General features: G+C 39.8%; 1 protein-coding gene across 1 annotated transcript; it reads right to left on the bottom strand.

Moving 5' to 3' along the window:
• Positions 1–281: 281 nt before the first annotated feature.
• On the bottom strand, positions 282–20,506 carry CPB1 (carboxypeptidase B1 (tissue)). Its single transcript, XM_010179254.1, has 11 exons — positions 20,436–20,506; positions 20,254–20,329; positions 18,468–18,592; positions 15,948–16,047; positions 14,402–14,503; positions 13,459–13,560; positions 11,085–11,195; positions 10,896–10,986; positions 9,935–10,137; positions 1,707–1,791; positions 282–481 (listed from the first exon to the last, which is right to left on the bottom strand). Exons 1-11 carry the CDS (start codon positions 20,504–20,506, stop codon positions 294–296), a joined length of 1,254 nt encoding a protein of 417 aa, XP_010177556.1. The 3' UTR covers positions 282–293.
• Between the last annotated feature and the right edge of the window lie 2,684 nt (positions 20,507–23,190).

Genomic DNA, 23,190 nt, shown 5'->3' on the forward strand with positions numbered 1-23,190 from the left:
CCCGTCTCCTCTGGATTAAATTAAGATAATTTTAATCATTAAGGCAACCTTTACCTTAAGTTGATTAAGCTTCTTGTGCTCTTTCTTTTTAGACTCCCCCCCCCGACTATATCAGTTGTCTTGAAATACATAATTTTTCTTGAAAAACTTGTCGTTTTATTGACCTCTGATGGACTAAGGATGTGACTAGGAACATTAAGTCAAAAGAAATAAAAAACTATTGTTAGGGAAGAATAAAAAGCAAGGTATCTTTGAACAAAACCTTCTTTAATAGAAGTTTTTAGAACTCCATTCTAATACAAGTGCTCGAGGACATAATTGGCAATATATTTAACAGCAAGGAGTGTTTCTTCACAGGTTGGCTTGATCTGAGACTCGGGGAGCATAAAACCGTATCTCCCAGTGTCTCGGAGCTCAAACGTGAAAGCGTACTTGATGCCTTGATCGTAAGCCCAGTCGTCAGAGCCCCCTGCCGCAGGGTCTGTTGGTAAAGAAATAAAACAAAGCTTAACTGGAAAAGCGTGGCTATGCATTGAAACGTGACGTATTTTGGAACCAAGTCACGCAGCCAGAAATGCAGAAAGGACAGATAAAACGGAGTATTCGGCGAGTTGACTGATTTCTCCTGCTCCTGGAAAAGCTTCTGTGATTTTAGGCCATTTCTGAGCTTTGTTCCAGCTGATGCACACAAGCAAATGCAAACCAGCTAAAGTGCTCCCTCCTTGTCAATATTTTGGGGAGGCCATGGGGGTAACATCTAAGGAACAGGAAAATGGCATGCTTGTCTGGGGTTGTCCAGAAAGATTTGGTAGCTGAAGCAAATATACTCTCACTGGGTGGCTTTTTGAGGTTGACAGAGATCTGAAAGAACTGCAGGTCTGGGATAGCAGCTCCATCTTTTTCTTCTGGACAAGTGATACCTTCCCTTTCCAGTTCTTTGGTACAATGAAGGCAGTCTCTTCTCAAAGGAAGGAGCCTCCCGAAATACTAAGCATTACCAAAACACTTTAAAAGAAAAAATTTCCATAAATATTCTAAAAATTGAGAGAAACTGTTCTCCTTTGGTTATTATTATTATTGTCATTGTCGTTATTGTTGTTGTTGTTAAAGCTAAGAGAAATAGGGAAAAGAGATTCGTTTCCATATTTATGTTGTTTAATATAGGAGATATCGAAGGTCCAGAAGGCTAGATTTGGCAGCCTCAGTTTGGGTTTTGGCACTGCGAAGGCTGTGTCCTGACAGCCGAGTTCCCGAGAGCGGGACTGTGAGCCGTACGTTTCTCAGACTGTAATGCAAAAGACAAGAAGTCATTGTCTGTGTTGCCAGAGTGGCCGAAGCCATTCTTCAGGATTCACATCGTCTTTTCACTCTGACTCAGATATCCTGAAAATGCTGAAAATCTCAGCTCAAAATTTTTATGTTTAAGTCTAAGCTGTCCATGGTTTAGGAATTCGTGCTATGCACATGAATTCTTAAACACTTTCCCACATCAGTTTATCCTTCAGGGAGTCACACACTCCCTGGGGTCCTTAAGGAATATATCACCCCATATTTTGGAAATGACAGATTCCATATATACCTCAGAGTATGTGCATGAGAAGAAAGAAGGGGACTACTTAAGAAGAGGAATGAGAATCAGTAGAAAACTGCATTTGACAGTCTTAGTAGCACTTAGAGATGGCTAGCGTGTTTAGGCCAGTACTTACAGATTGTAGTCGCTCCAGGGCCGAATGTATATTTGGTGTTGTACAAAGTGGCCAGCTGTTTGGATGCAGCACTAGCAATGGAATTCTGTAGGAAAAGAAGGATGATAAATGCAGATTTTCAGAAGCTTTCTGAGTGAACCTAAGCAAACACAGTGTTGACTAAACTGAAAAGCCATGCCTGAGAAGTTTTCATTGGCAAGCTGTTGTTCACCTCTCAGAAGGACTAGATGTCAGTAGCTGACAAGGCACAGCTTTTCTTGTTGTGGAAGGAGCTGATCAGTACAGAGCTCGTTCTCCAAGCTGTAGTGGAGTATAGGCCAGTCTGTGCCTTGCTCTGCTGATGTACAGCCTGGTTTACAGGGCGGGATAACCTGGATAGGTAAGGGGACAGTAGGTAACAGGATTTTCTGTACTTTGAAGAAACTTGTACAAGATTAAAACTAAAAAAGGAATCTTATTTAGAGATAAGAGAATTTTAGAGAATAGTAACGACTTGGTACAGTTAATTGCGAGCATACAACAGCCTTTCTTTTCCTACTATTCGTGCAGCTATAAATTCCGAGTCGAGTCAGCTTAGTCAGTGGAGTTGAGCGCTGATAAAAGTGGAAGCAGATTAAGGTCTTATAAATATTAACAGCCAGAAAAAAGCATAAATTACCTTGGAACCATATGTAGGCTCATTAATTTAAATTCATTTCCTGTGCACAGAGGGACTCATTCAACTCCCACTGATTTCAATGAGAGTTGGATCAGGCCCATCAATGAAGCTGTGTATGTTTGCATTAAGGAAAATTACAGACTTTTCTTTGGGATGTGTGGCTTTTCCAGTTCTTCATTAGACAACATGTTGCTAATAAAACATGAAAACTGTTACTAACAGATGATATATATGAATGATTTTTGAAAGCAGATGTTCAGTGTAAGAATGAGCAATGGGTTGCCATATCGATCTTTATAGCTTGCAGCTGAAGGGCTTACTATTCCAGGCATTTCCTCAAGCCCCTTCTTTTTTTTCTGCAGGTTACTGCTCTGGCTTACTTCCTACTGGAAGATATATTGTAAAATATTCCCTGTTCATCCTTGTGCTTCAATTGCTCCTGTGAATTACTCAAAAAAGGCGTATTGTACAATGTGTTTAGAAAACCTTCGTTAAGTGGGAGAGCTTTCTCAGCTTCTAAACAGCACTAAAATATGTTTATATTAGCATGGGCAAACTACTTTATTGCAGAATTGCAAGTGTTCCCTCATTCCCAAATGCTGGCTGTTGAATATCCTGGTTATGGGAGTTTGCTGTAGGGGTTTGTGGTCATTTAGCACATTGAGAATATTTAAACAAGACAGACCAAAGAATATTTGAAGTTTGTCCTTCCATCTGTAACATTGGCTGTACCAGAATGTGGGTTTCGGTTTCTGATCTCTCTGCTGTCCAGACACAAGTGATTCTAGGAATAATGTTGCTGCTTTGCATTTCAAAACCTTGGATTCAGAGCAATTGGTGTAGCTGAGCTCTTTTCAGTGATGAGTTTTTTGGTTGGCTTTTTTTTGGTTGGGCTTTTTTAATCCCTTAACAAGTTGATTTTTCTAAAATCCATGATAATTGTTCATGCATGTTGAGGGAATTGTGGAGGTTGGGGTCAACTATCTACCAGTGATACCATGTTTTCTTCGGTCATCTTTTGTTTATAATACATACATTTAATCAGCAGCTGAGATTGAGTCAAACCTTCTCTCAATAGTAGATGAATTTTGAAGTGTAAACTGGTTCTTCCTCTTTTCACATGTATGCAAAGTGGAAATTCAGTTTGTAAAGATAGTCTGATACTATGTATGGACCTATTGGTAACTGCTATTTGTTCTGTCTCTACTAAACCGCATGGTGGGGACAACAGAAGAGTAGAGCTGCTCTTTGGGAAGAATGGGGCATTCCTTTCACCCAGCTGCCAAATGATGGCTTCAAATCATACCAGAACAGATACAAGAAAAAGCATGTCAGGAAGTCTGATCACCTGGGGGATGTTTTATTATTGCCCAGGAAGTTGTAAAAAGAGAGATTTGTAGAAAGAGCAGTTGAGATTTCCAGCTGTTAAGAGCCTGGAACCCAAATGAACAACTTCCTCAAGCTCTCTGGGTTGGAGATCGAGGCAGTATTTTAAATGACTCTAAGTGAAAAACACGACTGAGCATTCATGACTTTGTCATGAAATGAAACTTCATCAGAAGTTTGGATATCTGATTTATTTTTTTCCTTTAAGTAACTCTCTGCCATTTACTTTCCTAATTTATAGTCCAAAACCTAAAGGTAAAGAAAATATTTCAACTTTATGGGAACTAAAGTCACCTCTTAATAAAGATAATACAACATAAACCAACAGGAACAATAAAAATTAAGTTAATACTTGTGAGTATAAATACAAAATACGAGGATTTTTTTTTAAATAAAATTATTCAAAACAATTATTCAAACCCAAAAGGCAATAACATGGAGATTTATGCACAGTTATATAAATAATGCTTAGCATTTTCCAAAAGGGAAAGTGATATTTAGCTTTTGAAAAGTGGTTTGCATTTTCAAGCCTGGATGTTATTTGGAATACAGCTGCAAGGAGAAACATCGCTATCTTTTTGACCTTTGAGGATACTCTTTGCTGTTGAGTTATTTTCTAGATCTCTTTGCGTAACCGGCTTAACTGAATTGTTGTGGTTTGTTTGGTTTTTTTTTACTGTTAAGAATCCCTCTCTTGCAAGGAAAATTTTGCTGAGAGTTATAATAGCAGAGAAACGACTGGCGCCCTGAAGTCCTAGAAATAACTCCCAATAAATGCCTGGTATCTGGGAGCAGAAATGGCTTTTCAGCTCCTGACTTGCAGCTGAACTCGCAGAGCCAGTCATTTCAGCAGAGGGTGGTATTCCCTGCGCTCGTCGCCCACCTGTGTTTACACAGCAATTACCAATATTTTGCTTGATCTTGCGCACAGAGTGCGTGGCCTGGGGAGACGGCAGAGTTGTGTTCTCAGTTGCCATTATCTTACATAATTCACAACCTTTAAACCTGTTTTTTCAGTTATTAGCTTTTAATGGAAGATACGTTAGCGGCTTCTCTTTCTCACCACATCTGGAGTTTTGTACTAACAAGATAAATTATCAGGCTAAGAGACTTCTGTCTGTTAATAGGTAATTTTTTAGGAGCGTTTCCCTCATTGTACTTTTGTATCATCAGGTACTAGATTTGCCAGCAAATCCTGGCTGTTTAGAAACATTTCAGGGATACTGAGTGTGCAGCTTCTGCATGCGGACAACTCCCTTTGCCTTCACAGCCTGATGTGATCTGGAGAAGCCTTTTCGCTGGTTGACTGGACCTCTTGCTCTCTTCCCTCGCTGGACTGCAAACTGGTTTGCCTGAGGCTGAAAACTGTATTTTCACTTCACCTCAGTCTCATGTGCTATTTAAGCGTCCCTCAACTTCCTTTGTAATGAAAGTCTGAAAATGTGATATTGGCAAAGTTAGCTTTAGCCTAGTGAAGCTAAACTTCTGAGGCTTCCTGTTTTGCCAGTAAAAACAGACTCCCTCTAAAGAGTCCATGGCCGACGTGTAATTTAGTTCGCTGTTCTGATGTTGCTCATGGTTAAGCATATCCCCCAAGATCCCAGGAAATCCAGCCACATGGAGGACTTCATGATGCCTCTTTTTCGCTTTGCAAGCCTGTTTCTCTGTGGCAGTCTTGCAGAGTGTTTAATAAATCAATCCCTGCTGATGGGGTTTCCAGCATGACTGAGTTAAGGTGACTGTGCCCTACACCTGCTGGAGACTCTTGTCTTTCAGCCAGATTCATGCATGAGCTTCATCTGGAAGATGCCGCTACTGAAAACACCTTTTTCACAATGATAAGACTGACAGTACAGAGCCCACTTTCCTCTTGGTTGTGCTTCCTGGTTGATGTCAGCAGTATTTACTTGTAACAGGTAGTACAACCACAGGAGTTTGCAACAGCACAGGTACAACAGCAGCGTAGGCTGCAACTCCTCATTGGTATATTTGAGTCTCTTAGATGGCAGGATTTTTGCTCTTCAAGAATTCTAACCCACAGGTCTTCATATACACAATCAGGAATAAAGTCAGCGTGAAAAGAGTTTGCTCCCAGGAATAAGGTTAAATAATCAGACTGATATTCACAAAGTCATGCAGTGTATTTGAAATTTGCTCTTATTGCAGGCTGCACACTCTGGGCATAACTCCACTTTCTACTTTATCCTGTTTTAAGCACTCAAGAGGAAATGGCATGCCAGACCAACCCGATATGGAAAGTGAATTTTGGTGAGCTGAAACAGTAAGCTATGTGGCCAGCATGCATTCAAGCAATATGAACTGGAATCCTGTGTCTAGAAAATTATCTTGGGTAGTAAATAATACAGTATTCTGCAGCCTGCCAAACTGTAATAATGCACATACATTAATCTGACAATGAGTACGAGCTGGCTGCAGACATGTATTTAGTGCTGAGTTTGTTGTTTAGCTGAGGGATGGAATTGAACCTGGAAAGGAAGGAAGGGCACGATGCACATTCCTCTGCTCTATCAAATCCTAGTTCAGAGCCAATTCAAACAAGAACTGATAAAGCTAGTTGTGTCTGCTGAAAATGAGGATAGCATAGGGTGGCCTCATAGGAAGCTAAGGCCAAAATACGAACTAATTAAAAAATGTGGGCTGAACTGTTTATGAAAAGTGTGGTTAAATACAGAGATCTTTACTGCAAAAGGGCAAAAATATGAAAAGTAAAATAAAGATGAAAAGAACCTTTTTGGGATGTGGAGATACTGGACTTGCCAAGCACTTTTTTTAATTGTGAAAATCTAATGCTTCTGTTCTCTGTAGGAGATGGATTCAAGTGTCTAATCTGCGTGCAGGGTAATACTCCAGGGTATAGTAAAGAATGAGTCAAGAAGATTATGAAGCAGGCAAAATGTGATGTACCAAAAGGAGTGCATATTTCTTTTGAGTGTCATCACAAGAATATTGTGTAACTTCTGAGAAATTCCTGACCTAGATTTTCCTGCCTTGGGTGTTTTTGTTGTTCAAGTGTTGTCTGGATAACAGTGAAAGTTTCGTGCAACACCCCAGGAGGTGGTGATGGGGAAGGGGGGAAGCAAAACAACAACCCTGAATAAAGGGAGAAAAGTTTGGGGAAAATCCTTGTGAGTTGTGGAGGCTGAGATCCTCAGGGCTCCTCTTCCATCTAAGGAGAAGAGTGGGAAGTTGTGGGAAGGAAGGGACATGTGTGCCTCTTCTCATGTTTTACACCCCAGTGCTGGGGGTGGCTGAGAGATTGTTCTAATCCTCAGCTCACAGTAAGTTACAGTAACTTTGAGGTTGTTCTGATTTGCTATGGCAATGCAGTGGAGCATAGAGGATGTCTGGGATTCTCAGAGTGCACTGCTCTACCTGAGAAACCAAAACCAGAACAGTTTTATGCCTCTGGTGATTTCTTGAGGCTGTGCACAGAGAGCCTTTTGAGCCCCAAGGACACGCTGTTCAGTACGCTTGCAGGAAAGGAAGGTACAAGCGTTCTCTGTATCTTTCTCTTCTGCAGACTTAGTGTCTTCAGTCTCAAATTTGTCACCTTCTACACCTCTGGCACGGGAATGCAATATAAGCCTCACGGTATTATGCTACCTTTCATTAAATACAATGGAACAAAACGCTGTTAATGATAAGCAGACATGAGAGGGTTTGTTTAAGCACATGTCCAGTTGCTCACTGAAAGAGATAAGAAACTGCAACTATGTTTCCTTTAATTTATTAGAACTGTCAGAGTAAAAATAACATCTAAGATAAGATAATGGCGCTATAAATTTTGCTTCTTCATTTGCACAGTGATTTATGGGCCTTTTATTTGCTCAAACAATTTCTATTAAAAGTTGAGATTCTCATTCTTCAGCATTTCTCTAGATTCTAAATCTAGACACAACTTTTAGGCATGAAACACAACAATTGGCATAGAAAATAATACCTCTTCTTGTATCTGTCTCATTTCAAGCAAGTTGATTGAAAATCTTAAGTTTTCTTTAGTCACAGCTTAAATGAATGCGTTTTAGTTATTTGAAGTAACTTGAAAAGCTGCACTTTCGAACCTGACCCAGAGCCTGTTGAAGTCAGTCTTTCTATTTATTCATTGACATGGGAGTGAATTAGGCCCTTTCTGTTTAATTATCCCAAGTACAGGCAGTGTTGATTGGGTGATACTCTGATCTGATCCTCCAAAAGAAGGATTTTTGGGCAGAAGTCTTCGCTTGTTAAAATCAGATACTGCACAAGTCGAACACCTCTGGGATCCTGCTGTCTTTTTGTTGGGATCACCAACAGAGGAAATATTTTCCCTTAATTAAGATGTGAAAAACACTCGTAAGGTCATCTTGTCATGGTGGTGAGATTTGTGATTGCTTTGTAGTGGAAAATAAAGGAACTCCCTCTGGGATCAGTGTGCCCGATTTAAAATATAGGATAAAGTGATGTTGGAAAGGGTAACCTACAAAGCAAAATAAAATGGTTGAAGGGAAGTGTACAGCCTGCATTCCTGAGCTATTTATTTTTTATGATGAACGGTAGCAGCAGAATTGTCCTCTATGGCAGAAAAAGAGAGTTTTATTGATAAAAATTGTAGAAATTTAGTATGGGTGATTTGTTAATTTTTACTGTGTATTAGAATAGAATATTGCTGATATAAATTTTTAATTTGATAAAAGAAGTCGATAACCTAGAAAAGCCCACACATTCTTATTGTTAAAGATTCTTTTAATAACGAGCTGTCAATGTAAACGTTTTCCATTTAATACTGTCTGAAACGTGCTGTCCTTTTAGTTATGTTTCACCACGTTTGCTCTTGATTCAAAAAATTGGGCAGAATGTCGTACAAATTTTTAACACATGGGAACTTTGTGGTCTTGACAACAAAGCAGCTTCAAGGGTCTTCTGTTTTATTACTTTAGACTGAAGTGCAATGTGTGAAATGTGCAGCTTTTGTAAAAACTGAAGACAATAAATTATTACAGTTCCCTGCAATAATTACAGCTAAAAACTTCTGAGATATAAATTAGGAAAACAAAATCTTTATCTTAATTTCATCCTTTCTTTTAAGCTGTAAAAAAACGTAACATGCAACTTCGCTGTTGGCCCCGGTTGATATTTGTGTTTCAGAATCGTGACATCTACTTGGGAGCACTCATAAACATGTCAAACCTGCCCAGCAGAGCAACACACAGTGCTGTTGCCTTGGACTTTTGGCAGCATCCAGGAAAGAGGGAGAATCAAGATTTGTTTGTTTTGTTTTGCTATGCTGTTTTCCTTGCCAACAGCTTCTAAGTTGCCAATATGCCAGAGAACTGAAGTAATTTTATTATTCATGATTGTTGGTTTTTGGCCTTAACAAATGTTTACAACTTTTATACACATTTAATAGTTTTAACCCCTCTCTCTGCTTTTAAGGATTAAAAAAAATGTATTCCAGACTGTTGTTATCTTACTTAAATGCCATTAGGTTGTGGACTTTCTCTAGGATGAATAAATGAGGTGATGTCCTTTAAAACACCACATTCATCCTCTCCTCTCCAAAATAAAAGGAGTGTTTGAACCCAGGCCTGTTTAGAAAGGCCTCAGAACCAAAACTTTAATCTGTTTTGTATCTAACTGTTTTTAATTATACTTTTGACAACCTCCTCCTTTTCCTGAACCTGTATCGGTAGGAGTTTCACCATTTCACTTCAGTGAGAGCTGAGGTTCAAAGGGGTAGGCAGAGACCCTTGTCTGCTGGTGATGATACCAGTTCAGTCATTTAATGGTTACTACAATCTATCAAGCTGTTAGCTTGACTTACAGGGCATAATGTTTCGATGTAATGTATTAAAGCTACATAAAAAACAGCCTCCTGAGTCAGGAGTGCTGCACAGCATAGTGGATTTCTCCGTAGCATGACTGAAAAACAAACCCGACCTTGTGGCAAATTCATGGTGTATGTGGAAATTAAATAAGGCTCATATGTTTATCCTGTGCTTGAACTATCTTGAAGCCATCATGGTTTCCCTTGGTTTTGCTTTGAAAGGCTGAAGTACTTTCAAAAACTGGCAGTACAGATTCTTTCCAGATGTTAACACAACCGCTTGAAGTTAAATGGACCTAAATAGCAAGTGATGATTTTTACTTATTCTTTTCATTATGTCAAAATGACAAAGAGACTTACCAGTTCCTCGTAATCCGATGGTAATTTGTAAGTATACGAATAAGGAAACAGTAGCAGCTGGGAATAGGAATGAATCGTCAAGTATGCCTTAATTGTAGAAAGATGTTCACGAATAAAATCAGCCAAGGCCTTGGTCTCCTTTTCAGACTCAGGTGCAGAGCCACAGTAAGTGGAATCACAGGGTTTTTTTGAGGCCCCAATACCTGGGAGGAAATTTGAATGTAATGAGTATTTAATGAAAAACTTGGTTGTGAGGAGAGTCATATTGCACTACTTTATACATAAGCCTTGGAAATCCTACTGACACACATACCATGTCAGAGGAGATAATATTTTACTGCATAGTTAAGACACTGAGCAACATGGCATAGCATTAAATAAATACGCCCTGTAGAGTGTGTATAGTTGAAAGAACATGAGTATTGGCGTAGAGCCTTATATTACAGAAGTGATTTGGGATACTGATTTGCTTCAGTACTTAACAGTCCTATCCTTGCATATCTCCCCCATTTCTAGGATGCTTCCAGGAAACAGCCAAGTGGAAAGCATTCAAAAGAGACTCCTCTCCACTGAGTAAGACCAACCAAAAGAAAACACAGTTTCTGTTCTGAACTCATAGAAGCATGTGTGCATATATGTGTGTGTGTGCATACACGTGTGTAAGTGTATATATGTGTGTGTATATATATATGCACACGTGTGTGTGTGTGTGTGTGTGTGTATATATATATATATGTTCACAGTAGTAGTCATCACATCCTGATGACACTAGTAACCAAAGTCTGGGCTTTGCTCAAAACTGCTCCAAAAATTGAACACAAGCTACTCCACAATGCTATACTGGTGGTCTTCACTCAAGCTTGAGCTGGACTAATCATCAAGTAGGGAAAATCCATAATTAAGCATCTTGGCTACTCCACCTCTGTGTGACCACTTGCAGCTATTGTTAGGAGACACCTACTGCACCAGCCAGCGTTAAAATTCCTGTTGGGATCTGTACCAATGCAAAGGCTACCAGCATTTTTAGAGCGTGTCTTTCTCCACATGCGGTCCTGAAATAGAATGGTGAAGCACAGATCAAAACTAAGATAAAGTTTTAACTGTTGGCTGTTCCAGCAATACTCTTCTAGAGAAAGAAGAATGTACTTACATTTGTCCAAGTGTAAACATAACCATCAATATTAAGAACAGGCAGAACATAGAAGTCCAAGCTGTTAAGAAGTGTGGTCATGACAGAATCTTTTCCATAGGTCTCAAGAGCCTAGTTAGAGAAAAATAGAAAAAGCTGCTGATGCCTCCATAGATCTGTATCTCCCGTGTGTATTTAAAGGCCTGGGTCTGGATCAGGAATTAATTTATGTGGTGGGCAAAATCATGCAGGTCACTCCAAGTGAGGTGGCAGCTCTGTGCTATTGCATGTCTTTAGAGGGTTTACACTGACTCAAACCACACTGCTGTTAGAAATCCATCTCATTCTGGTAGATAAATTACATGGTAAAGCAAGGTTGATTTTGAACAGGACAATAAATTGCTGGAAAAAGATTTCCATCTACCAGCTTTTTGTTTAAAGACAAAGCAATGTTCCTGTCCATACATTCTCCCTATATCCTGCCACCTTAAAGGACTGGGTTTAATTTTTTATATCTGTTGTGCAGAGAAATTTCATCATAACCAAAATCATAGAGAATATTTCCAAAGAACAGCCTTACGCATTTCCAGTCGTAATGCTGTGGATGCACATATTCATGAGGAGGCAGGTATTTCCCTGCACGTTTCCAGACACATACATTGACTAACAAACATGAGAATTGCTGCCATAAACCTGTATATCCTGTTTGCTCATGGCCTGGCACTTTGTATGCTTATTCACAGATTGATGTCAGAGTCAAAGGAGCATACAATGATTAGGGAAATTTCCTCTAAGGACTATGTTGTGCCTGTACTTCCTTTACACAGATGTAAAGGACAACACAGGGAGCAGTGCAATGGAGAAAGGCGTCTACTGTCCTGTACCTAGCAAGTGGAAAGGTTGGATTTAGAATCTAGAAAAGCAGTTTCAGATCACTAGAACTTACTTTTTCATGGTTTGGCTTTTTTTTTTTAAGGTTTGGGTTTTTTTTGGAGATACGTATAACAATCCGCCTTGCTCATGGTTTTCTCTAGCTTGTTTTTTATTTTCACTTTTATGTCTAGAAGCAATCCAAAGTAAACTGCTGCTGACACTCAGAGTGTGCTTTTAAAGCACTTCTGCCTACCCACACTCGGATGCGGTGAGCAGAGCCACTGCAGGTGTCAGGTACACCCATGAATTAAGTGACCAGACAGTGAAAATGACAGCTGCAGTGACGTGAATTGCTGAGAGAAAAATGGCAGCACATACTGTCTGCAGCCTTATTAGGAGATAATGAAATCACATTCCCATTGACTCCACTGAGACGTCACTTTGAATTTCCACTGCTCCCTACACAAAACCGCATGGCTGTCTGCTAAGACTGAGATTGTACTTGCCATCAATGCCTCTGCCAGTGTGGCTCACTCACATACTTTTGGCTTCGGGTTTTAAATCCCATGTGCTGCTTCTGGGTTTGTGGAGCTTTTTTTGTTGTTTTGGGGTTTGTTTTGGTTTGGTTTTTTTAATCTTCAAGCAGGAATTCTTACAAAATTTGAGATTCAGTCAGTGAGTTGTTCTGCTAGGTTGACTGATTGCAGCCCACTGAGAGGGAATATACCTTTTCTCTGCAGAGAAGACTGGGCAGCATTTGATAACTCCCACCTGCTTTATATTGGTGGTGAGGAGAAGGAAAAGGCAAAGGAGATAAAATTAATTCAAGGCCTTAAGTATCCCAGCCTGAAGTGAGGCTAATTTCACCTCTGCAGCTCTTTCCTGCATAAGGTTTCATGTTTTACACACCATTCTGTAGAACTTGGAGTGGCAGCTCAAAGGAGTTTCCTCTTCCTGAGTGGAGTTTAGGAAGCTTCATCCATAGTCTCTTGGGTGCATTTCAGCTGTGCTTAGCTGAGGGAAGGTTTTCACCCTCTCTGTTGCCTTACTGAATAAGCGTGGTTGCAGCGCATACAGCACCTGATGCTGTAGGAAGAAGGCTGTTCTGACCTGCGTTCAGATGCCTTCTGACGTGATCTTGAATTTTGATATTTCCTACTCCTTGTGCCTGTGTCAAGAGCATGGCTATGTTTGTAGTGTTACTAGACCTGTTTGCTTGTCTCTCGCCTTTCTCTGACTGCAGGTGCAAAGAGGAGTTTATAGACTTTGTAAGTAACCCCTGCAGCTGTCAGTACCTCTTAGGCGTGCTTTTAGGTAGTCTTAAGCTGCTGAAAGATTGCAGGTCCAACCATTAAGATCTGGTTTAAGTAGTTACACCCTAACCACCAGAGGTGAGAGAAGGGATGTGCAGACAGATATTTAGAGGTAAAAAGGCAATCTGCAGTGGCCTCAACTCTTGCTGCTCACTTAATTCTGAACATAGCTGCATTTTGTAAAACTTTTCATGGTTAAGCTTACTGACTTCTTTCACAAACCACTGGCAGAAAGCCGGAGTGATCCACTCTCTTGCATGGAAACCACAGTCCATAAAGATGGCCTTCTTATTTGGACCACTTTTTCCCATCTAGGAAAAGGAAAAAAAAAACCACAAGAAAACAGGTCTTGAACAAAATAATTTGTATGCAGAACAAGTCAGTCAGCTTGCTCACCTGGAAAGTCAACCTTTATACAAATATAGCACTCTTTGATTAAATGGAAATCTATGGAGTGCTTTCAGCTGTAGCTGACCATAATATTCAAGCTACAACCTACTCTAGGTGATCCTGCTCTGGCAGGGGTTGCACTGAATGATCTTTCAAGGCTAACATTCTGTGTAAAACAATAGACTCTTACTAATTTCATTTTTATTAATGTAGATAAGCTTCTGCCCCCCACAATTATTTGATTATTCTGCCCTGTTAATTTATTTCCTGTAAAGTCTCTACGAGTTGATCTTGTTTGCTTGAATGAAATGTTATTGTAAATGCTTGTGCAATTTTGAGCAAGTAATCTTTATCCTTTCATCTTTATTTAAGTCATCGTACCTTGTTTATTCATAAGGGTTATGTCAAAAAATTATATATGTGAAGGTACGAACAAATTTGTTGCCTATTGCTAGAGAGACAGACATTTATAGATCCTTTTAGAGTAAATACACTTACAGACAGATGGAGAAAACAAAGGTAGGTGATATTCTCATAGCTCTCAGGAGTGTGATTAAATTTATATGTCTGAACTTCTAATAATCCATTATTCCCCTTTAAAACAAATCTTAAATGTTGAAAAAAATCATAATAGTAGTGAACTATTTGATTTTCTGCAAAATGTATATTAGTATCTTAGCACCATTGGTGTTTTAATAGACATCATAATCTCATGGAGATTAAGAGAGGAAAAGTCTGGCACAAAGAAATCAAATCACTTACTTTGAGAAGGTACATTGGCCGTCCTTCGTATGTTTGCCCAATTACACTGCGAGAGACAAGCCCTGGGTTCTGAGCAGCAATATCAGCAGTCCAAGCAGCTATCTGTTTAATAAGGAGGTTATATTTAATGATGTGTCTGTTCTCGGGTCCAGACTAATTAATTCACAGACTTCAAGCCAGAATGGTCCTTCTGAGCACCTAACTTCACCCAATATTTAATATAGTCTGTAGATTTCCAAGACTTAATTCCTCCTTGTAGTAGAGCTATATTTCTGAATTAAGATTTTCTAGTATGAATTTACCTAAACCCATCTCTAGTGTGTGGCTGGTGGATTACAAAACCCTTTAAATGCTGACCCTATGTAGTTACGACCTTGTCACCCTTTAAACTTTCTTAACATAAGAAAACTGTTTTTCTTGTTAAACTAAGTAGATTGAATGCCTTAAATATTTTACAGTTTCTTTCCAGTTTCATGGCTCTTTTATTCATTATCATTCTTAAATTATGACAGGGATTTGTAGGAAGAGTCCACCAATGCCAGATGCACAGGAAAGAGTATCTCCTTCATTCTATTATTATTTAAGGTAAGTAATAACAGCCTTTATTATCTTAATATTGGAGGATTCCTTCAGAAGCTCACAAAAAAAAATCCATGTCCATACTAAAAAGCATTTAGTGCCCAAAGAGTTACATATGAACTAAGAAAAAGACAGGAAACAGCAGACATGTCTAGGCGAACTGGCAAGGAAATACTAGAAATCATGGTTGAGATTATGGATGTTGGTGGGTTTTTGCCTGCCAGTAACCTCTGCAGAGTCAGAGGAGCTTTTGTTCTTATTTTTAAATAGCCTTGTAAAGAAGAGGGTTTTTTTAAATGAGAGTTCTGGTGGAAGAAAATTGATTAGTTCTGTATAAGCTCTACAGATACCACCTGAAGAAGAACTGCAAATGCTCTTGTTTGGAAATGTAACGGGTGCGTAATGGGCAGCGATCAGCACAAAAAATATTGAAAGATTTTAGCGAGGAAAAACTCGAAAGGGAGATGATAATATTTTTAAGTACAAGAACTGTGATGCAATGAATGATAAGGAGCCACTGCAAAGACATGGAGAGTGACATGGCCAAGATTATGTGTCAGGAAAAATGAGCATGTCTGTGAGAACAGGAGGGAGGATGGCAGATGAAGAGCTAGATTTTGTGCAGGGAATGGGATCAAGTGTTTTAGCAGAGAAGATGGGAGAAGGAGTGAAAAAGAAAGAGCAAATTAGTAGTGAGGCATTTCAGCCTGGTCATTGGATTTCTGGCAGAGTGTCTTTGCAGCAGTGGGAGCAGTAGAGGAAATAGGTGTAGGGGGGTGAGTTATACAGATGAACTCAGTAATGAACAACAAAGGAGAAGAGGAAGGAAAAATTGGAGAAGGAGTTATCATATTAATGGATGGAACAGAAGAGGAAAAGAGAGGAAGTCTGGAAGCCTATCAGAAGCCATTTTGACTGCAGAGGCTAAGGCACCGAGCTGATAAAGTGATCAACTTCTGGACTTTACCGTTTCCCAGTTGTTGTACTTTTCATAGCTGTGTCCGGCAGTACGAGCTTTGCTGTCAAACTGGGCATCCAGTGCAGCCTGCAGGTTGTCAATCAGAACTCTGCAATAAAGCACCATGAAAAGTGTAAAGAGAAACGTACAATTTCTTAGCACGAATGCAAGCACCAGGTAGACATTTCAGGGTCTTCCCAGAATTAAGGCCACATGGATTGTGAAGTGGAATGGGGAGATATATTAGGTTCAAGTTTCAACCTACTTCTTGCCTCAACCTGGGCACCAGAATGAGCAAGGAGCAATGGGTTCCTCCTAATTAGCAGCTCCTTCCTTACTCCCACAGTAACAAACCTCCAGGGTAGCAACAGTGTGGTTTAGGAAGAATGGCAGTGCTGAGACAGAGTGTACATAGAAAGTGAGCTCTGGGCTGACCTCATGTTGCCACGTTACCTCTGCCTCAATGGGAAAAAGGCCTTGTCTTGAATTTATGGCAGTCGAGGACAGTTAGACTGCAGCAATGTAACACTCCCATGCAGCAAACCAGAGGTGTTTGCCTGTTGAGATTCTTTATCAAACCAAGCTTCCAAATTTTAGGTGTAGTTTGAGAGCTCTGTTGACAAGTGACATCCATTCTCCAAGCTACTTTACTGCGTGTGAAGGGGCCTATTCAAGTAGAACACACAATGGCAAGAAAACCCCAGCATCCTGTCTGGGTTGGTCGCATCTCTTCTGTTCATCTTTCCCTGAGGTGGACATAAAGGCACAGCTCATCACTGAGCAGACTCTCGAGGACCTTTTGCTTATATTTCAACCTTGACTGTTGAAAAATGAAGCCCTCTTGTTTTTCCAGTGCTTAACTTTCTTATAAATCTTATTCATCCAGGATATGCCCTTGATCATTTGTGATTTGGCTAGAAGAGCAGGCGGCCAGTTTGTGAGGTGCCTTCAGAACAAACAGTGCAGATGGCTACACAGACATGATGTCAGGGCGCTGCAGCTGCACCTCAAAAGAATTATAGCGGCCTGAGTTGTCACAAGGACGCTCCGCTCAAGTTTGTCAGGGACGGCTTCCAGACACTGTGGCCTTTGTTGCAATCAAAAGATTTGCGCATGGACCTGAGGGAGTTATTGAGTATTGTAGGAAAAACTGACTCATGTAAAGTAACTCCTCCTTTGCCAATGAGGAAATTCTGCTGAAATCGGATTCCTGTGCTGGATGTGGGCTGGGGCATTATTAAAACCTTTTTCTTCTAGAGTTGTTTTAGATTCTGTTTACCCAGTGGCATCCAAATTAGACATGGTTAACATGAAGCCAGCAAGTTTAGGAATGGATGATCCTTGGATTTAGCAAATCATAGAAGTTATGTTTAATGAGAAGTGTGTGGTGTCCAGTGAAGGAGTTTGGTCTGGTGGCAGCAACAACGGGGCTGAAAGACAAAAACTCTCCACTTGGCCAAATGAAGTCGTGAGAATTCAATCACGTAACACTGACGTCCAGTGCCTGAGTACTTAATGTTGCCAGAATGTCCATTACACATCAAAGACGCCTGATAATCGAGCTGAGTTGAGCCAATTTTCAAAGCTCAGGTGGAGCAAAGGGAGCAATGAAGACAGACAACCCCACTCCACTGCAGCCAAATGTCAACTTCTCATCCTCAGTTAAAGCTTACATAGCAACTGGAAGATAGGAAATATAAGCAGTTGCCTGGTCCTGCTCTTTTCTCCTTACCTTCCCATTAGTGCCACTCACTACAATGCTTTCGTTCTCAGGGATGTGTAACATGGCAGTGTGGTCTATTCTCTCCACTTATGCTGCAGTTGTAGTTGGTCATGGAAACTCAGGCGTTTTTTATTTCTAGGTAATATACTTAAAATATATTTAGGCCAATTACGAGCTCTCTCTTTGGAGAAATCCTTGCCATGGATCTCCTGAGTGATTTGAGTAAGCCCAAGGCTGTCCTTTGAATCTGTTCTCCCCACTCCCTTGGCCCTTCACCTGGCAACTGTCTCCTCTTTGCCACCAGCTGTGGGGTTTTTTAGCCCCTCTAGCTGTCCTTCTGCAGCTTAGCAAACGCAGTGGGGAGCCACTTGTGGTGACCCTTGGGCTCACCTTCTCTGGCTTTAGTTCCCTGATACTGTCATGCAAACACATCTTGGGGGCTTTTTTTGGGGGGTGCTTTCTGGCTTTTTCCAGACCTCTGCTGTGTTTTGTCTGTAGCAAGAAATCTTTCTTGTCCCCTCCCTACTCCAGCCTTGTGTACTGGGGTGAGCTTTTACCTCGGGGCAATTCCTGGTAGTAAGTCTTTGCTTCCTGCCTCTTTATGAACATTTCACCTCACCCCTTTAATGCAGAGCAGCTACAGTTCATTTGAACTGCCATAGGATAGCTGAACCCAGTAGAGGCATCCACAGGAGGAATGAAGTTTGTGACAGGAAGATCAGTCGGCCAATATGAAAAGATCAAAAACATTTTCCCCAGTATTTAATCTCCTTCTCTTCAAAATACAGCAATGAGAACAAACGTACCTATACTCCACTCCACTTTCTTTCAGAAGATCTTCAACCTCAAAAGTCTTGTCAGCTTCAACTCGGAAATCAACTTGCATTTTTGGCCTTATCAGTGTGACAGAGTCTGGTTTCCAAAAGTCAACCTGCAAGAAGGCCAAATGAATACATAAACAAATAAATACAGTAAATATAGTATGTGTGGTGGTGATTTTGACTGTGATTAGTACACTGGATTTCATTCCTACCCTATTACTCTGACCTGACCTTGCTTGCCAGAATTATCAACCTAAATTTTAACTGGAAATTGATTAAGAAGATTTTATTAGGCCCCGCAATTTATAATATATTTATATTTATAATATTTATTCTGGAGATGGCAGTGACAGTTTCACAAATGCCAAGTATTCCACAGCATCTGAGTGCATACAGACTTACGAATACTGTAACTATCTTTACAATTCCTTTCTTTCTTTGTGCACATTTTGTTGGAGGTTTTTGCCTATCAGCATTAGACAGAAACGGACTCCTGACTCAGTAGCAGAGGGACACTACATGAATACTTTACATAAATCATCTGGAAAAGACTGTTGCCTGAATAAGGGCTTTGAAAACCCAGTTCACTAGAGTGGTATGAGGAACCTGTGCCTCTGGAAGATGTTCAGTTCAGAGTGGACAAACAACAGTTCTAGTACTATTTCAAGGGTGGACAAAACAACAGTGCTATTACTATTTCAAGATTTCAAAGTCAGCTTCCAGACCCCTGGATTTAGCGCTCTATTAAAGGCCAATGGAAGCAAAGCTGGTTTGAAAACCTAATGCCTTTTCAGCCATTCATCTCATGAATGTAAGAGGTAATGGGGCTGGTGGGTATATTCGTAAACTATGCGTCTTCAAGTGAGATGACTGTTCCAGGATATGCTCCTACATCAGTCCTGACTGATTCCTTTGTATAACAGTGGTAGTTCAGGCATTCATTGCTTAAAAGAAAAAGGAAAAAACCCAATCCCTTTATACTACACACTTAAAAGCGAGCATGGTATACTAATTTTCTTAATATTGGCAGCACCATTTCAGTAGTATAATCTTCTACAGAATACTGTTCCAGCGTGCTATATTAGCCTGTTGATGACAGTTTTCCACATCTGTACTTTGTTAAAAATCCCATCCTTTCATCCTACAGATAATGGTGTCTTTGTCACCCACAGCTATTTTACAACATCAAAGCTGAAGGGAAATATTGAAAACACATTTGCTGTCTTTATTGTTTTTCCTCATGTCATTGTGCCATCATATATCTACATCAAGGTCAGTAGGAAACATGCAGCTTGGTTGGAGAGAAAGGAAGCTTTAAAGGAGAGTCAGAGAAGAAAAGATGACATGAGAGACTGGAGGCCAAAGAAAAGTTCAATTTGGTGGCAGTATAGATTTTTAGTTTGTTTACATGAGCAAAATTTTTTGCCTATAATGGTAAAGGTTCTGGTAGTTGGAATTTCCATGTTTTATCTACTACATTCTTGAGAGCACCCCATGGTGAATACAGCATTTCAAATTAACTTATTCTATTAATAAATTTGGGTGGGCACTTTGATATTCAGATAGGGTTAACCAGACTTTCTAAGAAGGTATTGGAATGTATTTGTATAGCTCTATCACCTTGTCCTGTTCCTTCTGAAGAAACACTCCAGCTGACTTCAATGGAATCAAGATTAGGTAGCTTTATTTTATTTAAAAGATTTATATTAGTAGAACAAAAGGAGAAATGTTCCTTGCAAATGCAATATAGCCCCTTCCCCAAGCTTTTTACCTGCGTGTTGCTGGCAATGGAATTGATGAGTTCCACCTGCTCATCGTTCTGAGGAATCACACGAAACACCTTCTGCCTGAAAGGAGAGGAAAGGATTGGATTTGAAACAAAGAAGTCAACTGAAAGGCTTTTGCTCGTGCAAAAGAAATTGTGCAAATATAAAACCTGATGTCTGTTCTTACCCATCAAAAGAAAGATCCTGCAGGTGAGCAGAAACAGCTGCAGCACCTATGAGAACCAAGAGGGCCCACATTTTTTCTAAAGGAAAAAAACCCCCAGGTTTACACTTCTGTGCTGCTTTTATAACCTGTTTTGTCCTGCTTTTTATCAGTTTTACACCAGAACAACCCCCTGATAGGTTATTCCCTTGGCCTTGTTTTATTTGCATGCTGTTTATAATGTGTGTTTTACTCCACACCTGTGAAAACAGGTGAAAGTCTCAAGGGGAGCCGGCTAAAGAGTCTTGCTACTTGAGCAGGATAAACTCTTCGTATGAGAAAGGGAATTTAAGTTTTTATTTGTTCTTTTAAAATTTTAATTTGTTCTTTTCTGTTGTATGTGAATTTTGATTACATGGTAAGACATTAATTGGTTCTTCCATATTCTCTAATCTAATACTGTAAGGATCAGAGGGAAATATCTTTTAAATGAGGCACTGCTGTGGACATTAGATGTAGGCCAAGAAGACAAATGAAATCCAGTCATACAAAAGCATTTTTAGCTTTACCTTTCATGTTGTGTCTAAACTGTCTGAGAAACAGTAGTGTGTTTGCCTCACTGCACTTGCATCTGTTTAGTTTTCCTTAATGAGTACTTGGCATTAAATGTGACATTAATTGTCTGTTGCTGCTGTGTCCTGAGGTGACTGATGTTTTCAACAGGGAGCCTCTAAATGAGTCAGTGTATAAATATATAAAGAATGGAATTTATGAGCTTCGTTCTGTCTGCTGTTATGCCTAAGTGACCAGACAAATTAAAGGGGTTCAGGCACAGATAATCTTGAAGATGTTCTTTCATTCCATGTCTGCTATTTTGCAGAAATCTACATAGATGCATATCATATAATATGGGAAAATGTATTAGAAAATTAATATGTATTAATCTCAGATTAGAAGACACAGAGTTTCAAAGTGCAGAAACTGTAACAGACAAGGACCATTTTAAGAATAAACATGACATCAGAGTCTGCACCTCAGTTCTTATGAGCTTCTCTGGAGCCAGCCCAGTACAGCTGCAGAATACCTTGAAATATATATTTAAAATCAATGTACCAAAAATGCAGCAGTTTATGCTTAACAATACGATCCATGATGAATATGTTCCTAATAGGAGACTCCAAAACTGCAGTAAGCCTATTTATCCAAAAGGGTCTTTGCCAAATCATAGGGTTTGAACTTGCTTTGCATTTAATGACCTCATTTGTAGCACTGCAAGCCCTTGCCCAGCAATAATCTCACTTAGAGTCAAGTCTCCTAGGAAGGACGTCAGCAGGAGTGATTCTGACAGAGTGCCAAAACAATACTGCAAAGTCTTCAGAAGTTTTAATTTTATGAGGATGAGATCTACAGTATCAGATAAAATGGTCTGATCCCACGAAAACTGCTTAGACAATAGTGCGGAGATGATCAAGCCCAGATCTTGCAATGAATACATGATCAGAAGAAGTAATTAAACAAATTGCAGATGTCATCCTTCCCTGTTGAGTACTGAGAAACATCTTGGAAATAGAAGACTGCCAGATTTCAATGCCTGAGTTTACTTTTAAGAAATTATTTGCTTTTCCATGCAGCTGGAGATGATGGGGGTGTGGAGGGTGGGGGGTGTTGTGTGGTTTTTCTCTTCACACAGTCACTGTCGCAGCATTACTGCCATCAACTACTGAGCTGGCGAGCGTTACTGAATGCTACAGTTTCTAATGGTAGTCTTCACTGTTTCCATCCCAGACGAGGTCAGAAGAAAACAGTGACCTGGAATCCTACTTCAGGGATTTATTTTGCATCTCAGGATTCATGGTTATTTGTCAGTTTAGCTCATAAACTAGCTCTAAACATGGTCTTGTTTTTTTTTTAACTGTGCAATAGAAATGTTTGATATTTGTTTGATAAAATGGCAGCACAAGGATAAATAAGATAGCAAATTAAATTTGGTTAAGCCATCTGTTCTTTTCAGCGTCTGATTTCAAGCCAACAGCACATCGGTTGGCCATGGCTGAGTAAACCTTGGCCTTTGCTACTTAACGCTGAGTGCAGAGGGTCGTATTGCCTGTATCTTTGAAAAGATTCAGAAGGAAGGTCTAATTTTTTAAATTGAGAAAGTAACAAAACCCAGTTGAATCCCAAAAGGAGAGTGGGTAGTAGTGTGTGTCTTTCAGGACGTGTATTTTGTCTTGTGCTTAAGGTGAGCACAGCTGAAAAAAAAGTGTCAGCTATTGCAATTTTGTTGAGGTTGTTTCCCTTTTTTGATGATCAGACGTAAAGCCTTCTGTGACGTTGTCACTCACAACGAGTATTCCCTGTGATTAGCGACATGAGCTGTAAAATTTCTGATGCGAATAATTGGCTATTTTCCAGCCGAAATACACTTCTGTAGTCATTTCTTATTTCAGTTTTAGGAATAGAAATACTCTGGTACTCCACTTTGAAAAGCTTGTGAAGGCTAACTGCAGCCTGATGAAAGGAAAAATGACACATCAATGATAGCATTTCAGAAGCATCCTTTATCCTATGAAGACTTTCATCTCATTTGTTATCAAACCGAGTCCAAAAGTCTGAGGATAAATAATGACTGCTCTTCTAGGAGTTTCAGTAGATAACGGGTTTCCTGAATCGATAGTTTGATGAGCTAGATCTTAAAAAGTCTGCTATCTTTCGGTCACAAAATATTGTCAGTTCTTACAGTCCTTGATTGACAAATTTATCTTCTTGATATTGTTTGATA

Source organism: Mesitornis unicolor, unplaced genomic scaffold (genome assembly GCF_000695765.1).
Source record: "Mesitornis unicolor isolate BGI_N332 unplaced genomic scaffold, ASM69576v1 scaffold30452, whole genome shotgun sequence".
NCBI classification, from domain to species: Eukaryota; Metazoa; Chordata; class Aves; order Mesitornithiformes; family Mesitornithidae; genus Mesitornis; species Mesitornis unicolor.

Bases quoted from the DNA above. Each gene is read 5' to 3' on its own strand.
- CPB1 (XM_010179254.1), bottom strand. From the start codon at position 20,506: ATGTGGGCCCTCTTGGTTCTCATAGGTGCTGCAGCTGTTTCTGCTCAC. The intron at 10,987-11,084 runs GTAAGTACATTC...ATTCTATTTCAG, and splicing joins ATGTTTACACTTGGACAAAT to GACCGCATGTGGAGAAAGAC. The intron at 10,138-10,895 runs GTAGGTGTCTCC...ATTTCCTCCCAG, and splicing joins TTTTAACGCTGGCTGGTGCA to GTATTGGGGCCTCAAAAAAA.